The 22,410-nt window shown below is 39.6% G+C and overlaps 2 protein-coding genes across 6 annotated transcripts in view; one reads left to right on the top strand and one right to left on the bottom strand.

The window, feature by feature from the left end:
* NPHS2 (NPHS2 stomatin family member, podocin) overlaps positions 1-3,123 on the top strand; it is a 30,479-nt gene extending 27,356 nt beyond the window's left edge. The window contains exon 8 of the mRNA XM_049868448.1: positions 2,664-3,123. Within this exon, the coding sequence (XP_049724405.1) occupies positions 2,664-2,795 (132 nt within the window). The 3' untranslated portion in view covers positions 2,796-3,123. The remainder of the gene's footprint in view (positions 1-2,663) is intronic.
* The window catches only part of AXDND1 (axonemal dynein light chain domain containing 1), a 168,059-nt gene continuing 148,459 nt past the window's right edge, over positions 2,811-22,410 (bottom strand). For 4 of the 5 annotated variants that reach the window (XM_049868411.1, XM_049868414.1, XM_049868410.1 and 1 more), the window contains 4 exons: positions 20,588-20,692; positions 8,308-8,396; positions 7,196-7,434; positions 2,811-3,057 (listed from right to left, as the gene is read on the bottom strand). In XM_049868411.1, coding sequence (XP_049724368.1) covers positions 2,969-3,057; positions 7,196-7,434; positions 8,308-8,396; positions 20,588-20,692 — 522 coding nt within the window. In that variant the 3' untranslated portion in view covers positions 2,811-2,968. Of the gene's footprint in view, positions 3,058-7,195; positions 7,435-8,307; positions 8,397-20,587; positions 20,693-21,459; positions 21,716-22,410 lie in introns of those variants that run through there. The other variant, XM_049868413.1, reaches the window with a different exon arrangement.

Here is a 22,410-nt window from a genome sequence, read left to right as displayed (position 1 = left end):
TAATGGACTTGTTTAGCATGCCTGAATGGGAGACTGCCTTGAGGCTGTGGTAAACCTGGCTAGAGTAAGTTCTTATTTTTCTGAGGCAGAGATGGAAGTCCCGATGAACTCTAGGCCCTGCTTCATATCAATTTGACTACAGAGGGCCTTAGCCTTAGGTTCAGATGGCAAGCGTTCCTGTTTTGCATGCATGCAGGGCTTAGGCAGCAGGGCCATTGAAGTTATATTCCCAATTTTAGAGTAACTCCTCTGCTTCCCTGAGGGAAAACACTTGCTAGTAGTTGGCACACTTATTTGGAATCCAGAAATGGACAGAGGACAAGTCTCTGGAGCTTTGGGGCCTGCAGGCAAAATTTTTAACAGTCTTTGGAAGTGAAATGCAAATGCAAGGTGTAGGTTTCACAGGTAAAATCTGGATCACTGAGCTCCAACTGCGAAAGGCCACAAACAAGAGAAAATGCAGTCAATGTGTGCCAGAAAGTACGAGACAAGTGATCAGGCCATGGTGAAGTCAGTAGGACCAATTGTGTGGACCACTGTTCATATGCATGGAGTAGGTCTGGGTGGACAAGGGGCTTGCAAACCAAAATTTATAAGGTCCCTGAGCACACTGATACAGACCTTACCACCCTTGGCTCTACAGGGAAATGAACAATGTCACCACTGAGATTGAGGGTGTGTGAGATAAGACCCATACAGTTTCTTCTTTACTGAAGAGCCACAGCAACTTTCTGGCAGAGGTCATCATGGCTTTGTCTGACACCTGAGCACAAAATGGTTGGTTTCCTGCAGCAAAAGCACAACAGCCTCACCTGGAAGGCAGCAGGTGCCAGTGATGTACAGCAAGAGTTCCTTCATTTTGCTTGGGAGGCTACCTCATGGTCACCATGAAAAGGTGTGACAGAGTCTCGATAATACCTTAAACTCTTTCCCCACTCAGCTATTTGGGAGAGCAGTGCTGCCCAGGCTAACCTGCAGAGAGCCCTTGTGCAAATGTACTCCTGGTAGTGCATTTTTAAAAACCACTTAACATTCACTATGCCTTCCTAACAAGATCCTACTTTTCTTTGGAGGATTTCCTTTTTCCATATTTCATCCCATCTTAGTGAAATAATAGACCAAGGTATCCTTTCTTCCCTTTAAGGAAGCTAGGGAGATCCCTAAGTCTACTTCTCACCATCCCTGGTACATTCACGGGTGGTGTGTGACCCCAAAATAGCCTTTCTCAGTCTTGGGACTTTGAAATTTTGGCAGAATAAAGTAAGAATGGATGAAATTACTGGAGCACTGGGGTGATGGTGAAGCAATTCTTGCTTCTGAGATCTTTTAAAATTACCTGTTCTTGTCTGTTCCTAGCCTGATTCTTCAAGATTTCCCTTCAATCTCTGAACTCCCCCATATCCTTTCAGTAAATTACTTTTCACTTATATTTGCAAGAGTGAGTTTCTGTGGCTTGCAACAAAACCATCCCAACTAATATAGGTGCATGATGCCAAATGCTCTCATTCTAATTGTAGCGGCAGCAGGTATAACTCTGGCATGTAGAGGCTGACCCTTCCATCTGATGGTGTCCGACACAATCTGAGAGGCAAGGCTGTCACGTGCAGTAGTGGGGGCTGCTGATGTGTGTGGAAATGACTACTCATTCCTGATAAGTCAAAAATCAAAATTATTCTGCAGTCCCACAAAAGAAGCCCCCAAATTTGTTAGAATCATCCAGGAATCTCTTTGGGAAGGAGCAAGGGTAGGGCTGGCTATGCCCCCGCCTCCAGGTGGTAACTGTAAAGCACAAGTCAATAGCTTCAGCTTTGACTGTCAGTTGAGTCAGTGTACAGCCAGCTGTCTGGAATTCTTCACCCCAGAAGTAAAGAGTGGAATTGGCCAGACTTTAATTTTTTTTTTTTTTTATCCATTAGACCGAGGTAGATTCTAGGCACTGTGAGTTCTTAGATGGTGGCCAGGAACAGGCCCAGCTAGGGGCTGTAAATACTGGACTCACAGGGTTTCTGAGGATTAAGGAGCAGGTAAAGGTCTAAGATTCTAAGACAGAAATGCAGAGGAACACCAAATATGTGAAGCCAAAGCAGGTATAGTAATATTGGCATAGGTGTTTGGGGCCAGAGAGACAAGAGCAAATGCAGGTGAATTTGGAACAGTGAGGTAGGAGGGAACCCTTCCTATGTGACTAACCAGAACGTTCATTTGTCATTTCTAACTTATTTTTACAGGTTAGTTCATTTCTAATGCATGGATGGGTCCACGGTCAGGAACAGAGCAGGCAAATGAGGCAGTAAAAGCAAAAAATGGAAATACTAGGTGAATCTTCAGCAACACAGGCTTCTGTAAAGGAGACCATTCGTGCAATGGCCTTGTGGCCCTTTGCTGTTGTCAAACAGCGTAGCCATGAATCCAGAGACCTGCGGCTTACACCGATCAGCTCTGTGACCTCAGCATGTAACCATTTCAGGCCTCAGTTTCATCTTCTGAGCAATGGAGATAACAGTATGTCCTCCACCTACTTTATCAGGTTATTATAAAGGTCAGGTAAATCATAAGAATGCTTTGAGAAAGCAGAAAATGCTGCAGAAACCTAACAGCATTATCAGGATCCTCTCTTCTAAATTAGAAAAATAATTATTTTTGTTTTCCACTCTTCTCTGCAGAGTTCAAAGTCTTCAGAAAGCATTATTTTCTTAACAGAAGCTGACACTTTTCACAGACCTCTACTAGGAAATCAATTGAAGAAGCTAGTAAACTTTTGCACAAATGACTTTTTAATCTGGTCAGTAAACTAATGCACTGACTCCCTGTAGCCATCACTGTGACTTTTAAAGAAAAAAATGCTCTTGGGTTGTGTGTCGTGGCTTTTCTAATAGCTGCTGCAAAGGGAGTCCCTCCCGTTAAGCCACACTGTCAGCTCTCCAATGGGCTGTGTTCAGTGGGTGTAGCCATTGGGAGCCACTGGTCTCTATGGATGATGCTTGGGTTTGATTTTGTGATTGGATTTAGTCCAGGGTCTGGGTTTAGAGCTGTGATCACTCTCCTTGTGCTGTACCTCTGGAAAAAAAAAAAAAATTAGAATATTGTAGTAATTATTATATTTACAGAGGGCTTTTAACTTTACAGAGCATTTTAAAAATTCTATTTTGAGTAACCCTCAAGTTACCCACAGGCTGTGTGCCAAAAATTTGACCCTAAACTGGTTACTGAGATTTGGAATGCATTTTCTCAAAGTTTCAATGTGGCTAATTGCCTGAATTCTGGGTCCTGGGGTCCTAGGCCAGGGAACTGTGATAGAGCACAGAAGAAGAGAAAGAAGAACACTTCCTCCTTCCTTCTTGTACATATTCCAAACTTAGTGAAAAAAACTGTTGAATCATTTGGAATCCTCCCTATCTATTCTTGCACTCCTCTTCTGTCTCCCAGTCTCCTTCCCTCCAGTCTCCTATGCACAGATCCTATGCAGACCCTACCCCTGGGATGGGTGCAGGAGACCTCTCACCATCAAGCCTGCTCTCCTGGTATGTGCATCAAAAGTGGCTCCATGACACCAAGCTTCTCAGCTTGAACCCTTTAGACTGTCTGCTGCCATCTTTATCCCACATTCAGTCACCTTTGTCCATGCTTTTGTATTGCTTTTAATGTGTCCTTCCCAAATTGCATTGTGGCCCCACTGAGATCAGAAACTGAGCTGTATTCATTTTTGAAAACTCCCCTCTCAATTCTTTTCTCCTCTCACAGCTTTGAACACAGTGCTCTGCTAAATATTAAAAATATGAACATAAAGACAAAAATAAATACTTCTCCCTCTCTGGCATCTGCCTAGGACTTCTTTTTGCTCAGCATTCACAAGGCTCCTTCCTTTACCATAATATCACTTTCCATTCCGTCACTGCACAACTCTCAGGGGAAAATTAACTCACTGCACTAACTCATACGAATATGGCAGCATCTGATCGAGAGTGTCTGCATTTTTTAAAGGTGCTAACCTTAAGGAACATCTAACTTATGAACTTGTTGTTGTTGTTGTTAGCTATTGTCACGTTGGTTCCAACTCAAAGCGACCCTACGTACAACAGAACAAAACAATGCCCAGTCGTGCACCATCCTCACAATTGTTGCTATGTCTGAGCCCATTGTTGCAGTCACTGTGTCAATCCATCTTGTTGAGGTCTTCCTGTATTCACTGACCCTCTACTTTACCAAGCATGATGTCCTTCTCCAGGAACTGGGCCCTCTTGAGAACATGTCCAAAGTATGTGAGACGAAGTCTCACCATCCTCCCTTCTAAGGAGCATTCTGGGTGTACTTTTTCCAAGACAGATTTGTTCGTTCTTCTGGCAGTTCATGGTATATTCAGTATCCTTCACCAACACCATAAATCAAAGGCATCAATTCTTCTTCGCTCTTCCTTACTCATTGCCCAGCTTTTGCATGCATATGGGGCAACTGAAAATACCCTGGCTTGGGTCAGGTGCATCTTAGTCCTCAAAGTGACATCTTTGCTTTTTAACACTTTAAAGAAGTCTTTTGCAACAGATTTGCCCAATGCAATACGTTGTTTGATTTCTTGACTGCTGCTTCCATGGGTGTTGACTGCTAATCCAAGTACAACTTCTGAGCTTACAGAAGAAAAAGTTCAGGTCTTATACAGGACATGATTGCCTTGCTTAGGAGTCAGCTCCCCTAAGCTTTGTAAGGCTTCCTGTCCTCTACTTTAGGATCCCAGGCAATGACTCTAATGGGGATGTCTGGAAAGAGGGAGAAAGGTGGCTACTTTTTTGTATAGTTTATTGTTTATAGGTTGAGTACCAACTGTATATAGTTTCCTTCTACCTTAAATTATTAAAACTTTTCAGTTCTGGATTTAACCTAATCCCCAAGACCTTATGGTAATTGACAAAACTAAAGCCCCTCATTCCATATTGAAGGAGCCTCTCCACATTAACACACAGGCCTTCTGAATGGCTTGCATATTTATTTTTCTGTAATTTGGAAAAGGTCTAGTTTTCAAATCATCAGAATAAAATTGTATCCTCAGTGTGAGAGGATGAAATAAAATAATTCCTGAAAATTTTATATATTCAAACTCAAAACTAAAGGATTGATGTGCTTAGAATAAATAACATTTTCACCAGTTCAGAGTGAGAGCTCAGCTGTTTCCTCCAAATAGTGATACTTCTATACTGGGAGAAGCTGGCTAACTTCACTGTTTTTGCTGGGGAGTAGGTAGAGATAAGGGATAACAAAAGCAAACAGAAAGGAGATATCTTCCCTGTACTATTTCTTGACCTAGGAATGGTACTGGGAATAGATCACAGTTTGAAGACGAAAGCAAAGATAAAAAAAAAAAATAGCCTCCAATGTTGGGGATATTAAGAACTACTTGAGGGTGGATTACAACAGTAATTAGAGATAAGAAAATGAAGAGTTAAATTCCTTTTCTGTAGAATAAAATAGATTAGTTGTATCATAGAAAGGCCAACAAATACAAAAAAAATAGAAGGAAGATACAAATCTCATGAGTCTCCGTCACTCAGAAATAATGTCTTCTCAATATTTGGGCATATTTCTTTCTGGTCTTTTTTCTAGGCTTTTAAAAATTGTGTCATATGAGAGGCAGGAAGGGACAGGAACTCTGGACAAATGGACACGGGGAATCCGAAGTGGGAAGGGGGAGAGTGTTGGCACATTGCGGGGATTGCAACCAATGTCACAAAACCATTTCTGTATACATTTTTGAATAAGAAACTAATTTACACTGTAAACTTTCACCTAAGGCACAATTAAAAAAACAAGTTTACTGAAAAAAATCAAAACTTTAAACCATATTGACTAGCTGAATGCAAATCCATACTTGCGATTTTCCAGCGTAAATTAGTAATTTAAGGTGCATGGAAGTAAAACCAAATCTTGCAGATAAGAAAAATGGTTAAAAAAGAAAAAATTTTTTAAAGCATCTTTTGTTAAAACTCACATTTTGGGTTCTCTCAAGCTCCCGTATGTTAATGGCAAAGCATCAACTTGAAATTATGTCATTACATCCTGATAGAATGGGAGAAAAATGTGGAACAGAACCTCAAATTCTTAAAGAATCCAGACTTACTGGACCTGTTGGGACTGGAGGACTTCCTGAGACTACCCTGAGATACTCTTTAAACCTTAAACCGAAAGTAACTCCTGAGGTCACTTTGCAGCTAACTAACAAATTAGCTCGCAAATAACAAATATCCCTCGTAAATACTCTGCCCCTTTAAAAAAGTCACTTATATGAGACCAAATGGTCAACAATGACTTTAAAACGAAGATGAGAATGTAAGGATGCAGGAAAATTAGATTAATGGAAACAGAACAACCAGAAGGGAAATAATGAGAATGTTCATGAATTGTGAAGAATGTAATCAATGTTACTGAACAATTTCAGCAGAAATTGTTGAATGGGAACCTAAATTGCTATATGAACCTTCACCGAAAACACAATAAAATTATTAAAAAAAAAGAAACAAATGGTGTTATATCCTGTTTCTTGCTCTTAATATTTTAACAAGAATTTCTAATGTCAAAACAAACTCCTTGTAAACATCTTTTAATAGTTCTATAATATTCATGTGTATTAAAATTTATTTAATCTTTCTTCCAGGATTGAAAGGGTCGGTGTTTCTATTTTTTTTTCTACTAGATACAATGATACACTAAACAACCTTGTGCATTAATTTTTTTTTTTCTGTATTTAGGATCATTTCCTTAGACCAGATCCTTAAGAGTGAAATTATTGGGTCAAAGTATATGCATGTTTTTTAAGGCACTTCATACATATTGTCAAATTATTTTCTAAAAGGGTTCTATTTGTCCACTCACAAGAATTAACTGTAAAAATAACTATGTCATCAATTTTGGCTAGCATTGTGTTCTTTTGTTTAAAAAAAACCTTTGCCAGTTTCATAAGTAAAAATTTTATCCCATGATAGTATTTATTCTACAATTGTTGGTCATTTGGTTTTCCTTTTTGTGAGTTGTCTGAATAAGACAGTTACAAAGTTAAATGTGTGTGCATTCTTATGAGAAGAAGTATAAACTAGTAGATCATCACTAAAGACACTGATATTCTTCTAAAATATTGTGACCCAGTTAAGTTTACTTTAATAAGTACAAACTAAATAAAGTAAAAAAAAAAAAAAAAGAAGGCAAGCCTCACCTTTCTTTGGAGATTTTGAGGAACTAGCTACTCGCCTAACTTCTCCTTCTTCTTTGTCTTCTTCATCTTTGTATCCTTCATTTTCTTCTTCTTCTCTTTCAGGTTCCTTCTTTTTAGGCTTCATGAATATGTCTTCTAGTTCCTTCTCCAGTTCTTTATTTTTTATAAGGGTATAATGAAGTTTTTCATTTACCTCATCAAACTTCTCTTCTGCCTGTCTGGCTCTGCTTTCAACCTCCCTGATGTAGACAAAGTCCAGAGAAACAAAACAAAACGGAAAGGGTAAAAAAAAAGAAGTATCTTTGATCTAGAAACTCATTGTCTAAAAGGGGCAATGGGATTGGATGAATACATCTGAAGGGTATAGACAAGGGAAGCAGTAACACCAATGATTATCCAAGAATTGAGGGTCTGGGAGCTACTTCAAATGTTAATGTCAGTTGTAGTTGTGCTACAATTTAAGAATACAACATATTTATCATTTTTAAGTGAAATCTGGCTTTTGAGTGTTTGGAATTCTTCTTCAATAGCTATGGAACCCTTTTTTAGGAGTTGATTTTGGCTTCTTTTAATTGATATGATTCGATAAACCAAATTCAATAGTGTCTCTTTTTCTAGTACCTTTAAAATCAAATTTTGCAGTCAAGAAAACTAGTTTGAGATGTGCTTCTTAGAGCACATGGCATATGTCTCTATGCCTATGCTATTGGCATAGAGACATATGACATGTGCTCTAAGTTAAAATGCCTCAACCATTTTAACTTTTCCTAGTCTTTAGGCTATGTAACATTCCTTCTTGAGCCATAGTAGTTTCACCTAGCTCCTCTGTTTCCCTAAATCATCTCTTAGACCATACTAAATTGGATCACTCCAGACACTTCCCCACAACACACATACACACTATGACTTCTTCATCTCCACTGTGAGCAAGGACGGACATTCCTACTAGGATACTGTAGTTCACTGCCTCTAGAAATTTGGTGATACCCATCTCACTAGTGAGGATGAAGGAAACCTAAGTGTCAAAGGTAAGCCAAGAAGTTCAGATTTCCCAGCCAAGCCTCCTGGCCAGCAATCATCATCCTCTTACCATTCTGGTACTTCATACTTACTGTAACTTCTCCTGCATATGTTCAATTATAGTCATTGCTTCCATATACTTATTCTTTTGGGCCAGTGTACCTTGATCAGCTGCTTCTCTCTGACAAAGAAAATACGTGATATAAATGAACTTAGAGTCCTAGCAATTAATACTCTACTTCTTTAGGATATTCTGGGTCAAGCCTTTCAGGATATTTTCCTATGATCCATATCTATCTAAATAGATGATTAAACACACTGTTAACACCAAAAAAGAATAGAGATTGCCTGTGGCCAAATTATTCATGCTAAAGGTGGACATAAATTTGATTACAGTTATAAAGAAGAGGCAGGGAAAAAAATAACAACAACAACAAAAAGAAACATGTAAAGAAGAAAAGGTTTAAAATTTAAAGGGGAAGGTAAACAAACTTTTCTAATAAATCAAGTTAAAGATTAAGTAAATTATATCTTATTAATAACTGACTTCACTAAGAATATAACATTGCAAAATCCAATAAGATTTTTAATCTACATTCCTTAGAGAACTTCATAAATAACAGTTAAAGGTGTAAATTCGGCTATATAGTGAAAAACTTCTTTCATTTATTTTGATACTAGATATATTCCTGAAAAGGAAATAAATAAATAAATAAATAAATAAATAAGAGGAAGGTGACAGAAATTCAGAGGACAGAAATTACAAGCATACTTTTAAAATGAATATTATGGGTGGAGCCAACATGGCACTAGAGACAGAAACTCCACAGTGTCCCTCCATAGCAAAGACCTGAAAACTGAGTGAAACAGAGACAAACGTCAATCCTGGAACCCTAAGCATCAAGCGAAGACAAAAAGAACTCAACCAAGAACCGAATGAAATAAGAAACTGACATAGAACAGAGACTGAGGAGAGATGTGAGTGGAGGTCCCCTATTAGGTAACGCAGCATGGATTTGCCATCCTGGACTTCTGTCGGAGATCAGCAAACAGGGAGTACAGGAAAACAGCTTGACTGGGAGCTCCCAGCAAGACAGAGCACCCGGTAACCAGTGATACACACTTTCCCACCCCCCACCCTTGTTCCCCCTGCTCGGCCTCTGCCACTTCCCAGTGGGTCAAGGTCGTTTGGCTGGGAGGCGCCGGCTCCATGCTGCTTGGGTTCACCCTGCCTACACTGGCCAACCCCTTCAGTGCCATTTCTTTGTTGCTGCTGTTGCTTCTTTTGGTTTCTTCCCTGCCTCTCACCTCTTCCCCCTCCTTTCTCTGGAACACCTGGCTCTGTGCGCCATCTTTGCTTCTTCTTGATAGGCTGTGAAGTGCCACTGGGCTGGGGAACTGCCTCTCTCTGCTTACCTTCTTTTCCGGAGAAAAGACTAGGAGCCACTCCCCTGGCCTGCACAGCCACGTTGGTGGGATCCCTGGGGGCATTTCTTTTTTCTTTCTTTCCTTTTCTCTTTTTCCCTTCTGTTTTTCTTCATTTCTCAGGTTCTCATCTCTCTCTACTTTCCTTCTTTTTCTGTCTTCTGAACACCCGGCGCTGCGTGCCATAGTGCCTCTTCTAGACGGACTGTGCCCCAAGGCCTGGGAGCTACTTCCCTGGTCACTGGTGGAATCCCTGGGGGGCATTTCTTCCTCTTTTTTAACTCTATTTTCTTTTCTCTTTTTTTCCATTTCGTTTTTCTTCATTTCTTGGTTTCTCACCTCTCCACTCCAATGGCAGGCTCCCTCAGCACTTTTTTTTTTTTTTTTGGCTCCTGCTTCTCTCTCCTCTCTCTCTCCTTTTCCATACCCAACTTAGCTCTACACATCACAACCTTCCCCCTGCCCCCACGCCTATCTGCACCATGTGCTAAAAATTGCAAGCCCAAGCAGCACAGGAACAGCCTACTGGAACCTACTGGAACCTGCCCTGCACTGACCCCTGGCCGGCCCTGTTGGCCCCAGTATGTGTCACAAACAACCCATCCCAGGCCCTCTCCTTCAGCTAGCTCTGCTGGCTCAGCACCACAGCTGAGCGACTTGCCCTGCCCATTGGACAAAGAGGTGAAAAGTATCGTGCTCACAGATGAGAAAACAGCAAAGTACAGGCCCACATGCTCAGACATAACCAAATAAAACAAAAAAGCAGGACAAAACAAACAAAGCTACAACCAGTAAGTGAAGAAAATAACTACTGAATGACCTAAAGACAGCAGACAGTATCAAAACATAAAAAACAGGACAGGATGGTTCCAGTAGACATCCAAAATAAAACACCAGATGAATCTCCAGGAGAAAAAAAGGCACTGGAACTACCTGATGGGGAATTCAAATCTCTAATATTCAGAGCTATACAAGTGTTTATGCAAAAGCCAGACAAAAATGATGAAAAAATTAACAAATTCATGGAAATACAAACAAAACAACAGAAGAATTCAGGAAAATAATACAGGAACAAAATGTCAAAATAAATTCACAGCTAGACATCATACAAAAAAAACAATTAGAAACCCAAAAGATATACAACACGATTTCAGAAATGGACAGTGTCATTGAAGGTCTGAGGAGCAAGCTTGAAAAAAATGGAAGATAAGATCAGTGAAACTGAAGCAAATACTTGGATACCACTTTGTTTGAGGAAAAATCAGAAAACAGAATGAAGAAAAATGAAGAAACCCTGAGAATGATGTGGGATACAATCAAAAGCAAAAACTTGTGAGTGATCAGAGTGCCAGAACGGGGGAGAAAGCGGAAAACACAGAGAGGATCATTGAAGAATTGCTGACAGAAAACTTCCTTAATATCATGAAAGATGAAAAGCTGACCATCCAAGAAGCTCAATGAACCCCATATAGGATAGACCCCAAAAGAAAATCACCAAGATATACCATAATTATACTTGCTAAAGCCAAAGACAAAGAAAGAATCCTGAAAGCACCTCGAGAAAACCAAAAAGTCACCTACAGAAGGGAAACAATAAGACTAAGCTCTGATAACTCAGTGAAATCATGCAGGCAAGAAGACAATAGGATGACATATATAAAATCTTGAAAGAAAAAAAATTGCCAACCAAGAATAATATATACTGCAAAACTCTCATTCAAATACGATGGTGAAATTAGGACATTTCCAGATAAACAGAAATTAAGGGAATATGTAAAAACCAAACTTACAAGAATTATTAAAAGAAGTCCTCTGGTTTGAGAACAAACAACATCAGACCACAGCCTGAATCTAGGACACAAAATTGCACCAGCCAGATACCAACCTAGGAAATGAACTCTCAAGGACCATTCAAAACCAAAAGATTCACAACACGGAACCAGAGAGGTTAATCTATAAATGACAACATCGGCAGAACAATAAAAGAGGGAATAGTTTTTTTTGTTTTTTTTTTTTAAACAGTGTAGGTATAGAACTTCCTAATGGAGAGGAAGGCAAGACGATACCAAGTAATAATACATTAGTTCAAACCTAGGAAGATACAGGCAAATTTCAAGGTAACCACAAGGAAAGTTAACAAACCTACTCATCGAAATAAAGAAGAAAAACATAAAGTCTCAGTAAAAACAAATGGAATCCAGCACAGGAGAGTAAGAGGAAAAAAGGAAATATCAGCACCACAGAAAAAAAAAAAAAAAAACTACAAAATGACAGCAATAAACTCACTTATCAATAATACACTGAATGTAAATGCCCTAAATGCACCCATAAAGAGACAGAAAGTGACAGAATGGACAAAAAAACAGGATCCATCAGTATGCTGTCTACAAGAGACATACCTTAGAAACAAAGATGTAAGCTTATTAAAACTCAAAGGATGGAAAAATATACGAAGCGAACACCTACCAAAAAAGAGCAGGAGGGGCAATACTAATCTCAGATAAAATAGACTTTAAAACAAATCCACCATAAAAGACATAGAAGGGCACTAGATAATGACTAAAGGAATGATTAATTATGAAGCCATAACCATAATAGGTATCTATGCACCCAATGACATGGCTCCAAAATACACAAAACAAACTTTAATAGCAGTGAAAAAGAAACTGACAGTTCCACAATAATAGTAGTCTTCAACATACCACTCTCAGTAAAGGACAGAACACCTCGAAAGAAACTGAACAAAGATACAGTAGAGCTAAAGTGCACAATCAGGCAACTCAACCTCATAGACATGTATAGAGCACTACACCCAACAGCTGCAAAGTACACATTCTTTTCCAATGCACATGGAACGTTCTCCAGAATATACCACATCTTAGGCCACAGAGCAACTCTCAACAAAATACAAAACACTGAGATAATACAAAGTATCTTCTCTGAACAAAATGCCATGAAAGCAGAAATTAACAACAGGAAGAGTAAGGAAAAAAAAAATCAATTACATGGAAACTGAATAACACCCTGCTTACAAACCACTGGGTAATAGAAGAAATCAGAGATGGAATCAAAAAATTCCGAGAATTAAATGAGAATGAAAATACATCATACCCAAACCTTTGGGACACAGCAAAGGCAGTGCTCAGAGGTCAATTTATAGCAGTAGATGGACACCACAAAAAAGAAGAAAAGGAAAATATCAAAACATTAGTGACACAGCTCGAACAAATAGAAAGAAAAGAGCAAAAGAAGCCCATGGTCACCAGAAGAAAGGAAATAATAAAGATCAGAGCAGAAATAAATGAAATAGAGAACAGAAAAACGACAGAAAGAATCAACAAAACCAAAAGTTGGGTTTTTGAAAGAATCAACAATATCAACAAACCACTGGCCAAACTGACAAAAGAAAAACACAAGAGAATGCAAATAACCCAAATAAGAAATGAAATGAGGGACATTACAGCAGACCCAATTGAAATAAAAAGGATCATAACAGACTATTATGAAAAACTATGCTCCAACAAATTAGAAAACCTAGAGGAAATGGACAAATTTCTAGAAACACACTACTTACCCAAACTAACACAAAACGATGTTGAAAATCTGAATAGACCCATAACAAGAGAAGAGATTGAAGAGGTTATTTAAAAACTCCCAACAAAAAAAAAGCTCTGGCCCAGATGGCTTCACTGCAGAACTCTACCAAACATTCAGAGAAGAGCTTACACTAGTACTATTCAAATTATTTCAGAAGATAGAAAAGGAAGCGATACTTCCAAATTCATTCTATGAAGCCAGCATAAACCTGATAGTAAAACCGGGCAAAGACACCAAAAAAAAAGTAAACTATAGACCAATATCTCTCATGAATATAGATGCAAAAATTCTCAACAAAATTCTAGCCAATAGAATTCAGCATCATTTCAAAACAATAATACACCATGACCAAGTAGGATTCAATCAGGTATGCAAGAATGGTTCAACATTAGAAAATCAATCAATGTAATCCACCACATAAGTAAAAGGAACAAAAAGAATCACATGATCATCTCAATCGATGCAGAAAAGGCATTTGACAAAGTCCAACACCCGTTCTTGATAAAAACTCTCAATAAAATAGGTATAGAAGGAAAATTTCTCAACATAATAAAGGACATCTATGCAAAACCAACAGCCAATATCATTCTTAATGGAGAGAGGCTGAAAACATTCCCCTTGAAAACAAGAACAAGACAAGGATGCCCTTTATCACGACTCCTGTTTAAATGGTGTTGGAAGTCCTAGCTAGAGCAATAAGGCAAGAAACAGAAATAAAGGGCATCCAAATTGGTAATGAAGAAGTTAAACTGTCCCTATTTGTGGATGATATGATAATATACATAGAAAACCCAAAAGACTCCATGAGAAAGCTACCGGAACTAATAGAAAGATTCAGCAGAGGAGCAGGATATAAGATAAACATACAAAAATCAGTTGGATTGCACTTTTGATCCAAATTCCAATGACATTTTTTAATGTGTTTGAGAAACAAATCACCAACTTCATATGGAAGGGAAAGAAGCCTCGGATAAGTAAAGCATTACTGAAAAAGAAGAAGAAAGTGGGAGGCCTCACTCTACCTGATTTCAGAACCTGTTATACAGCCACATTAGTCAAAACAGCCTGGTACTGGTACAACAACAGGCACACAGACCAATGGAACAGAATTGAGAACCCAGATATAAATCCATCCACGCATGAGCAGCTGATATTTGACAAAGGCCCAGTGTTAGTTAATTGGGGAAAAGATGGTCTTTTTAACAAATGGTGCTGGCACAACTGGATATCCATTTGCAAAAAAATGAAACAGGACCCATACCTCACACCATGCACAAAAACTAACTCCAAGTGGATCAAAGACCTAAACATAAAGACTAAAACGATAAAGATCATGGAAGAAAAAATAGGGACAACCTGAGGAGCCCTAATACAAGGCATAAACAGAAGAATACAAAACATTACCAAAAATGATGAAGAGAAACCAGATAACTGGGAGCTCCGAAAAATCAAACACCTATGCTCATTTAAAGACTTCACCAAATGAGTAAAAAGACCACCCACAGATTGGGAAAGAATTTTCAGCTATGACATCTCCGACCAGCGCCTGATCTCTAAAATCTATATGATTCTGTTAAAACTCAACCACAAAAAGACAAACAACCCAATCAAGAAGTGGGCAAAGGATATGAACGCGCACTTCACTAAAGGAGATATTCAGGCAGCCAACAGATACATGAGAAAATGCTCTCGATCATTAGCCATTAGAGAAACGCAAATTAAAACTACGATGAGATTCCATCTCACTCCAACAAGGCTGGCGTTAATCCAAAAAACACAAAATAATAAATGTTGGAGAGGCTGCGGAGAGATTGGAACTCTTATACACTGCTGGTGGGAATGTAAAATGGTACAACAACTTTGGAAATCTATCTGGTGTTATCTTAAACAGTTAGAAATAGAACTACCATACAACCCAGAAATCCCACTCCTCGGAATATACCCTAGAGAAATAAGAGCCTTTACACAAACAGATATATGCACACCCATGTTTACTGCAGCTCTGTTTACAATAGCAAAAAGCTGGAAGCAACCAAGGTGTCCATCAACGGATGAATGGGTAAATAAATTGTGGTATATTCACACAATGGAATACTACGCATCGATAAAGAACAGTGATAAATCGGTGAAACATTTCATGACATGGAGGAACCTGGAAGGCATTATGCTGAGTGAAATTAGTCAGAGGCAAAAGGACAAATATTGTATAAGACCACTATTATAAGATCTTGAGAAATAGTATAAACTGAGAAGAACACATACTTTTGTGGTTACGAGGCGGGGGGAGGGAGGCGGGTGGGAGAGGGTTATTTACTGATTAGTTAGTAGATAAGAACTACTTTAGGTGAAGGGAAGGACAATACTCAATACACGGAAGGTCAGCTCAACTGGACTGGACCAAAAGCAAAGAAGTTTCCGGGATAAACTGAATGCTTCAAAGGTCAGTGGAGCAAGGGGGGCGCAGTTTAGGGACTATGGCTTAAGGGGACTTCTAAGTCAATTGGCAAAATAATTCTATTATGAAAACATTCTGCATCCCACTTTGAAATGTGGCATCTGCGGTCTTAAATGCTAACAAGCGGCCATCTAAGATGCATCAATTGGTCTCAACCCACCTGGATCAAAGGAGAATGAAGAACATCAAGGTCACACGATAACTATGAGCCCAAGAGACAGAAAGGGCCGCATGAACCAGAGACTTACATCATCCTGAGACCAGAATAACTAGATGGTGCCCGGCCACAACAGATGACTGCCCTGACAGGGAGCACAACAGAGAACAGGAGATCAGTGGGATGCAGACCCCAAATTCTCATAAAAAGACCAGACTAAATGGTCTGACTGAGGCTAGAAGAATCCTGGCAGTCATGGTCCCCAAACCTTCTGTTGGCCCAGGACAGGAACCATTCCCAAAGACAACTCGTCAGACATGGAAGGGACTGGACAATGGGTAGGAGAGAGATGCTGATGAAGAATGAGCTACTTGTGTCAGGTGGACACTTGAGACTGTGTTGGCATCTCCTGTCTGGAGGGGAGATAGGAGGGTAGAGAGGGTTAGAAACTGGCAAAATTGTCACGAAAGGAGAGACTGGAAGGGCTGACTCATTAGGGGGAGAGTAAGTGGGAGTATGGAGTAAGGTGTATATAAGCTTATATGTGACAGACTGACTTGATTTGTAAACGTTCACTAAAAGCTCAATAAAAATTATTATAAAAAAAAATCAGTTGGATTCCTATACACCAATAAAGAAGACAATGAAACAGAAATCAGGAAGAAAATACCATTTATAATAGCCCCTTAAAAAACTAAAATACTTAGGACTAAATCTAACCAGGGATGTAAAAAGACGTATACAAATAAAATTACAAAACACTACTGCAAGAAACCAAAAAAGATCTACGTAAATGGGAAAACATACCATGCTCATGGATAAATGGATTGAACATTGTGAAAATGACAATTCTACCCAAAGCAATTTACAAATACAATGCAATCCCAATAAAAATACCAACAACATTCTTTAAAGAGATGGAAAAATTAATCATTACCTTTAAATGGAAAGGGAAGAGACCCCGGGTAAGTAAAGCACTACTGAACAAGAAGAAGAATGTAGGCGTACTTGCACCACCTGAGCTCAGAACCTACTATACAGCTACACTAGTCAAAACAGCCTGGTACTGGTACAATGACAGACACATTGACCAATGGAACAGAACTGAGAACCCAGATGTAAATCCATCCACCTATAGTCACCTGATCTTCGACATGGGCCCAAGGTCCACAAATGGGGAAAAGACAGTCTTTTTAACAAACGGTGCTGGCAAAACTGGATGACTATCTGCAAAAAAAAAAGAAAGTAACAGGACCCATACCTCACACCATACACAAAAACTAATTCAAAATGGATCAAAGACCTAAATATAAAACCAAGAAGTATAAAGATCATAGAAGAAAAAATAGAATCAACGCTAGAGGCCCTAATACATGGAATTAACAGGATACAAACCATAACTAACAATGCACAAACTCCAGAAGATGAGCTAGATAAATGGGATCTTCTAAAAATTAAACACGCTCATCAAAAGACTTCACCAAAAGAATAAAAAGAGAACCTTCAAATAGGAAAAAATTTTGGCTATGGCAAATCCAACAGAGGTCTAATCTCTAAAATTTACAGGAAAATCCAACACCTCAACAACAAAAAGACAAATAATCCAATTAAAAATGGGCGAAGGTAATGAATAGACACTTCATCAAAGACGTCATTCAAGCAGCTAACAGACACATGAGGAAAGGCTCGTGATCACTAGGCATTAAAAGAGAAATGCAAATCAGAACCACAATGAGAGCCCATCTGTCTTAGTCATCTAGTGCTGCTGTAACAGAAATACCACAAAGGGATGGCTTTAACAAAGAAAAGTTTATTTTCCCACAGTAAAGTAGGCTAGAAGTCCAAATTCAGGGCGTCATCTCCAGGAGAATGCTTTCTCTCGGTCGGCCTTCTCATCAATCTTCTGCCAGACTAGGAGTCATTCTGTGCAGGGACCCTGGGTCCAAAAGATATGCTCTGCTCCCGAAACTGCTTTCTTGGTGATATGAGGTCCGCCTGTCTCTCTGCTTGCTTCTTTCTTTTATATCTCAAGAGATTGCCTCAAGATACAATCCAGTCTTATAGACTGAGTCCTGCTTCGCTAACACAACTGCCGCCCATCCTCCCTCATTAACATCATAGGGGCAGGATTTACAACATATAGGAAAATCACACAATACTGGGAATCATGGCCCAGCCAAACTGATACACACATTTTGGGGGCCAGGGGGGGACATAATTCAATCCATGATACAATCTCACAGCAACATTAATGGCACGAATCAAAAAAACAAAATGACAAATGTTGGAGAGACTGCGGGGAGACTGGAACTCTTATGCACTGGTGGTGGAAATGCAAAACTGTACAACCATTTTGGAAAATGATATGGCGCTTCCTTAGCTAGAAATAGAAATACCATATGATCCAGCAATCCCTCTCCTAGGAATATACCCTACAGAAATAAGAGTCATCACGCAAATAGACATACGCACACCCATGTTCACTGCAGCATTGTTCACAATAGCAAAAAGACAGAAACAACCTAGATGCTCATCAACAGAAGAATGGATAAACAAACCATGGTACGTACACACAATGGAGTACTATGCAACAATAAAGAACAATGATGAATTTGTGAGGCATCTCACAACATGGATGAATTTGGAGGGTATTATGCTGAGTGAAATAAGTCAATCACAAAAGGACAAATATTGTATGAGACTACTACTATAAAAATTCATGAAAAGGTTTACACACAAAAAGAAACAATCTTTGATGGTTATGAGGGAGGGGAGGGGTAGGGATGGAAAAACACTAAATGGACAATAGGTAAGTGGTAACTTTGGTGAAGGGTAAGATAGTATACAATGCTGGGGAAGCCAGCAGGACTTGTACAAGGCAAGATCATGGAAGCTCCACAGACACATCCAAACTCCCTGAGGGACTGAATTGCTGGGCTGAGGGCTGGGAGCATGGTCTAGGGGAACATCTACCTTAATTGGCATAACATCGTACATAAAGAAAATGTTCTACATTCTACTTTGGAGAGTAGTGTCTGGAGTCTTAAAAGCCTGTGAGTGACCATCTAAGATACTCCACTACTTTCACCTCTTTGGGAGCGAGGAAGAATGAAGAAAACTAAAGATACAAGGGAAAGATTAATCCAAATGACTAATGGACCACATCTACCACAGCCTCCATCAGACTGAGTCCAGCACAACTAGATGGTGCCCGGTTACCACCACTGACTACTCTTACAGGGATCACAATAGAGGGTCCCACAGAGCTGGAGAAAAATGTAGAACAGAATTTTAACTCACAAAAAAAAGACCAGACTTAATGGCCTGACAGAGATTGGAGAAACCCCGAAAGTATGGCCCCCGGACACCCTTTTAGCTCAGTAATGAAGTCACTCCCGAGGTTCACTCCTCAGCCAAAGATTAGACATGCCCATAAAACAAAAGGAGACTAAAGGGGCACAACAACCCAGGGGCGAAGACTAGAAGGCAGGAGGGGACAGGAAAGCTAGTAAAAGGGAACCCAAGGTCAAGAAGAGAGAGTGTTGACATGTTGTGGGGTTGTTAACCAACATCATAAACAATATGTGTACTAACCATTCAATGAGAAACTAGTTCTGCAAATCTTCATGTAAAGTATAATAAAAAATAAATATTGATATGTAACAAAAAAAGTAGAGTTCTACCCCTTGTCTCCCTTTATCACGTCTCATGACTTTTCATTCATACTGCTTCTTCTTACATCTTTGCCTCATACTCTTAGAAACATATTAACATTTTAAAGCTTGTTGAAAAGGTACCACTTTGGGAGAATGTGCTTGTGCAGAGCAACTCCTCTGCCCACCCACTCTCCCTACCCCAATTTTACCAGCTTCTGCCTGACTCTCCAGGTTAGTTTCTCCCAGATCTTCCTATTAGGGTTGGATCCTATTTCCTGCAACTTTTCTGAAGAAACACCCCTTGCAATTTGCCTCTACTTTGAGCCATGCCTCTATCTTAGTGATCTAGCTGCTACCCCCCACTACTACCCCCCACTACCCTCCCCACAGGTCCCTACACCTACACACACAACATTGCCTACTCAAACGGATCAGACCTCTAACATAAAATGTTTCTTAATTTTGTGGGTTGAGATATTTGATGAAACTATGGACCCTGCCTCCCCTAAGAAAATGCAGTTTGAACATGCACACAAACTGTCGCATACAATTTCAGGGGATTAATAGAATGAGGACCATTCTTGACTCCTAAAGTCAAGGAATCCTGTACAGAAAGAGATACTAATCTTGAGCCGACTTAAGTCTATCATGATTCCAGAATTTTCTGTAGAATAATATTAAATCTGCTTTCCTGCTGAGTTTTTATAGCCAAGTCTAAAGGTCTCAGTTTGGTTTCTAATTTCTCAATAATTCTTGTGGTTGGAAGTAGGTACTTATAACAGGCTTCGATAAAGTCTTCTGAATTAATATATTAAAAATATTGACCAAGAGTTTGTTAAATTAAGGAAAGGAATGAAATGTTAATTTTAAAATGAGATCTAAAGAAGTGAATGAGAAGTTTTTGTAAAGTTAAGGTAAGAAAATGAGTTTTCCAGGGATGATGCTAGGGGAAAAAATCTGTAAGACACATTACTCAGGAGCCCCTGGTCATCTTGGAGGAGCTAAAAGTTATATTAGACCCATATCATGTTCACATAATATTAAAGAGATTTGAATTACAAAGTTGGGTGTCAGGTACATACCCAGGAAGTCAATGTATCTCTTCCAAATAGAGTTTTGGTATGAACATTTTCATCTATTCCAACGGCTCGAATGAGTTGTTCACTCTCTGTAGATGTTGCAGGTTTCTGGGGTACAGAAACACCAAGGACCTATTAATGTGCCAGTGTGTGACAGTGGCATGGCAAGTCATGTGTTGCCATGTCTGAAACTTTAATTTTCCATTTACTTTAGTCATTCGAAAAGCATTTTTTGAGGACTTACATGTAGCAGAAACAGTGTGAGAAACTGGTGAGGGTGGAAGAAAGGGCATGAAGGGAGGTAGCTGTGGGGAAAAAAGTGCAGATTTGTCCCAGATCTCAGGAACTCACAGCACAGTAGGAGAGACCCGCCAAACCCATTGCCTTTGAGTCAACTCTGACCCATAGCAACCCTATAGGACAGGGTAGACCTGCCCCATAGTGTTTCCAAGGAGCAGCTGGTGGATTTGAACCGCCGAGCTTTTGGTTAGCAGCTGAGTTCTTAACCACAGTGTCACCTGGGCTCCATAGGAGAGACAGATAATAAATAATTATGGCAAAATATGATCACTATTACCACGGAGGTTTGTCCTAAGGGCTGTGGCCAACCAGAGAAGGCCCCTGCACTCTGCCTGGACATTCAGAGAAGAGGGAAACTTAGCATGCACAAAGTCCTAGAGGAGGAAAGATCTCAGCATGTTTGGAGCCAGGAGAAAGCACAGGGGAAATATGACTGGCAGGGCTCAATTGTGAAAACTTGGTTTTCCATACTAAGCACTTTCGATTTTTCCTCACATTAGAACACACAGGACCAACAGAGATTTCTAAAATGAGGAGGAAAGTATCAGATAAAGCTTCTGGAAGCATGAAAAGTGGATTGGAGAGGGCAGAGATTCTAGGCAGAAAGGCCTAGGAGGAGGACTGAGTAAAAACCCAGGCAAATGAAGGGCCTGAACAAAGGTAACAGCAGGAAGAGAGGAGGGGATATATTACACATTTAAAAGGTATTATGGCATTTAGTGATCAAGTTTCCACTTATACTTTGTCTTCTATATGCCAAGCACTGAGTCAGCTACTTTGTATTCATGGTCTCGGTCCTCACAACAATCCTCCAAGGGGGCATCACTGTTACTGCATGACAAATGAGAAAGCCAAGGCTCAGAGGTTTTAAATACAACTACTCCTTACTTATCGACTATCTTGATATTCAAAATTTCACATTTACGATAATAGAAAAAATCTACTCTCTGGCTATTTTGTGCACTAATGACATACTTCTGGCAGTAATGAACACTGAGGTGTGAGGCGAGAGTAACACTGGCTGTGATGGTTAAGGTTATCTACCAACTTGGCGGGGCCATGATTTTCAGTGGTCTGGCAGTTGTGTAAATGATGCAGTCATCCTCCATTTTGTGATCTGATGTGGTCAGCCTCCATTTTCTCATAACGTCGATTTTCACATAATGACCTGGCCTTTGGAACCTAACCATGTTGATAAGTGAGGAGTGGGTATAATTTGTCATATGTGGCAAAGTCCAGATTTGAACCCAATTCTGGCTGACTCCAAGGTCCATGATCTTTCGAATATTGTCTCTCAAATAGATGTAAAAGAAGAAAAAGGGAGAGGAATCAAAAACTCTATGGTCCCTGAGCTGGAGGACAAGCTGGGCTACAGGTGCAGAGCATCAAAGTCAGAAACCAAGTGTAGCATTTAAGTAAATAAAGGGAACAGGGCTGAAAACCTAAGACAAAGCCTGAGGTAAGGAACCCAGCATACTAGGAGAGAATAGGAGCAGGGTCTAGAAACAAAGGAGGATCCTGATAAC

This window comes from Elephas maximus, chromosome 24 (genome assembly GCF_024166365.1).
Source record: "Elephas maximus indicus isolate mEleMax1 chromosome 24, mEleMax1 primary haplotype, whole genome shotgun sequence".
Classification (NCBI taxonomy): domain Eukaryota; kingdom Metazoa; phylum Chordata; class Mammalia; order Proboscidea; family Elephantidae; genus Elephas; species Elephas maximus.
This window is presented reverse-complemented; position numbering and strand designations above follow the sequence as displayed.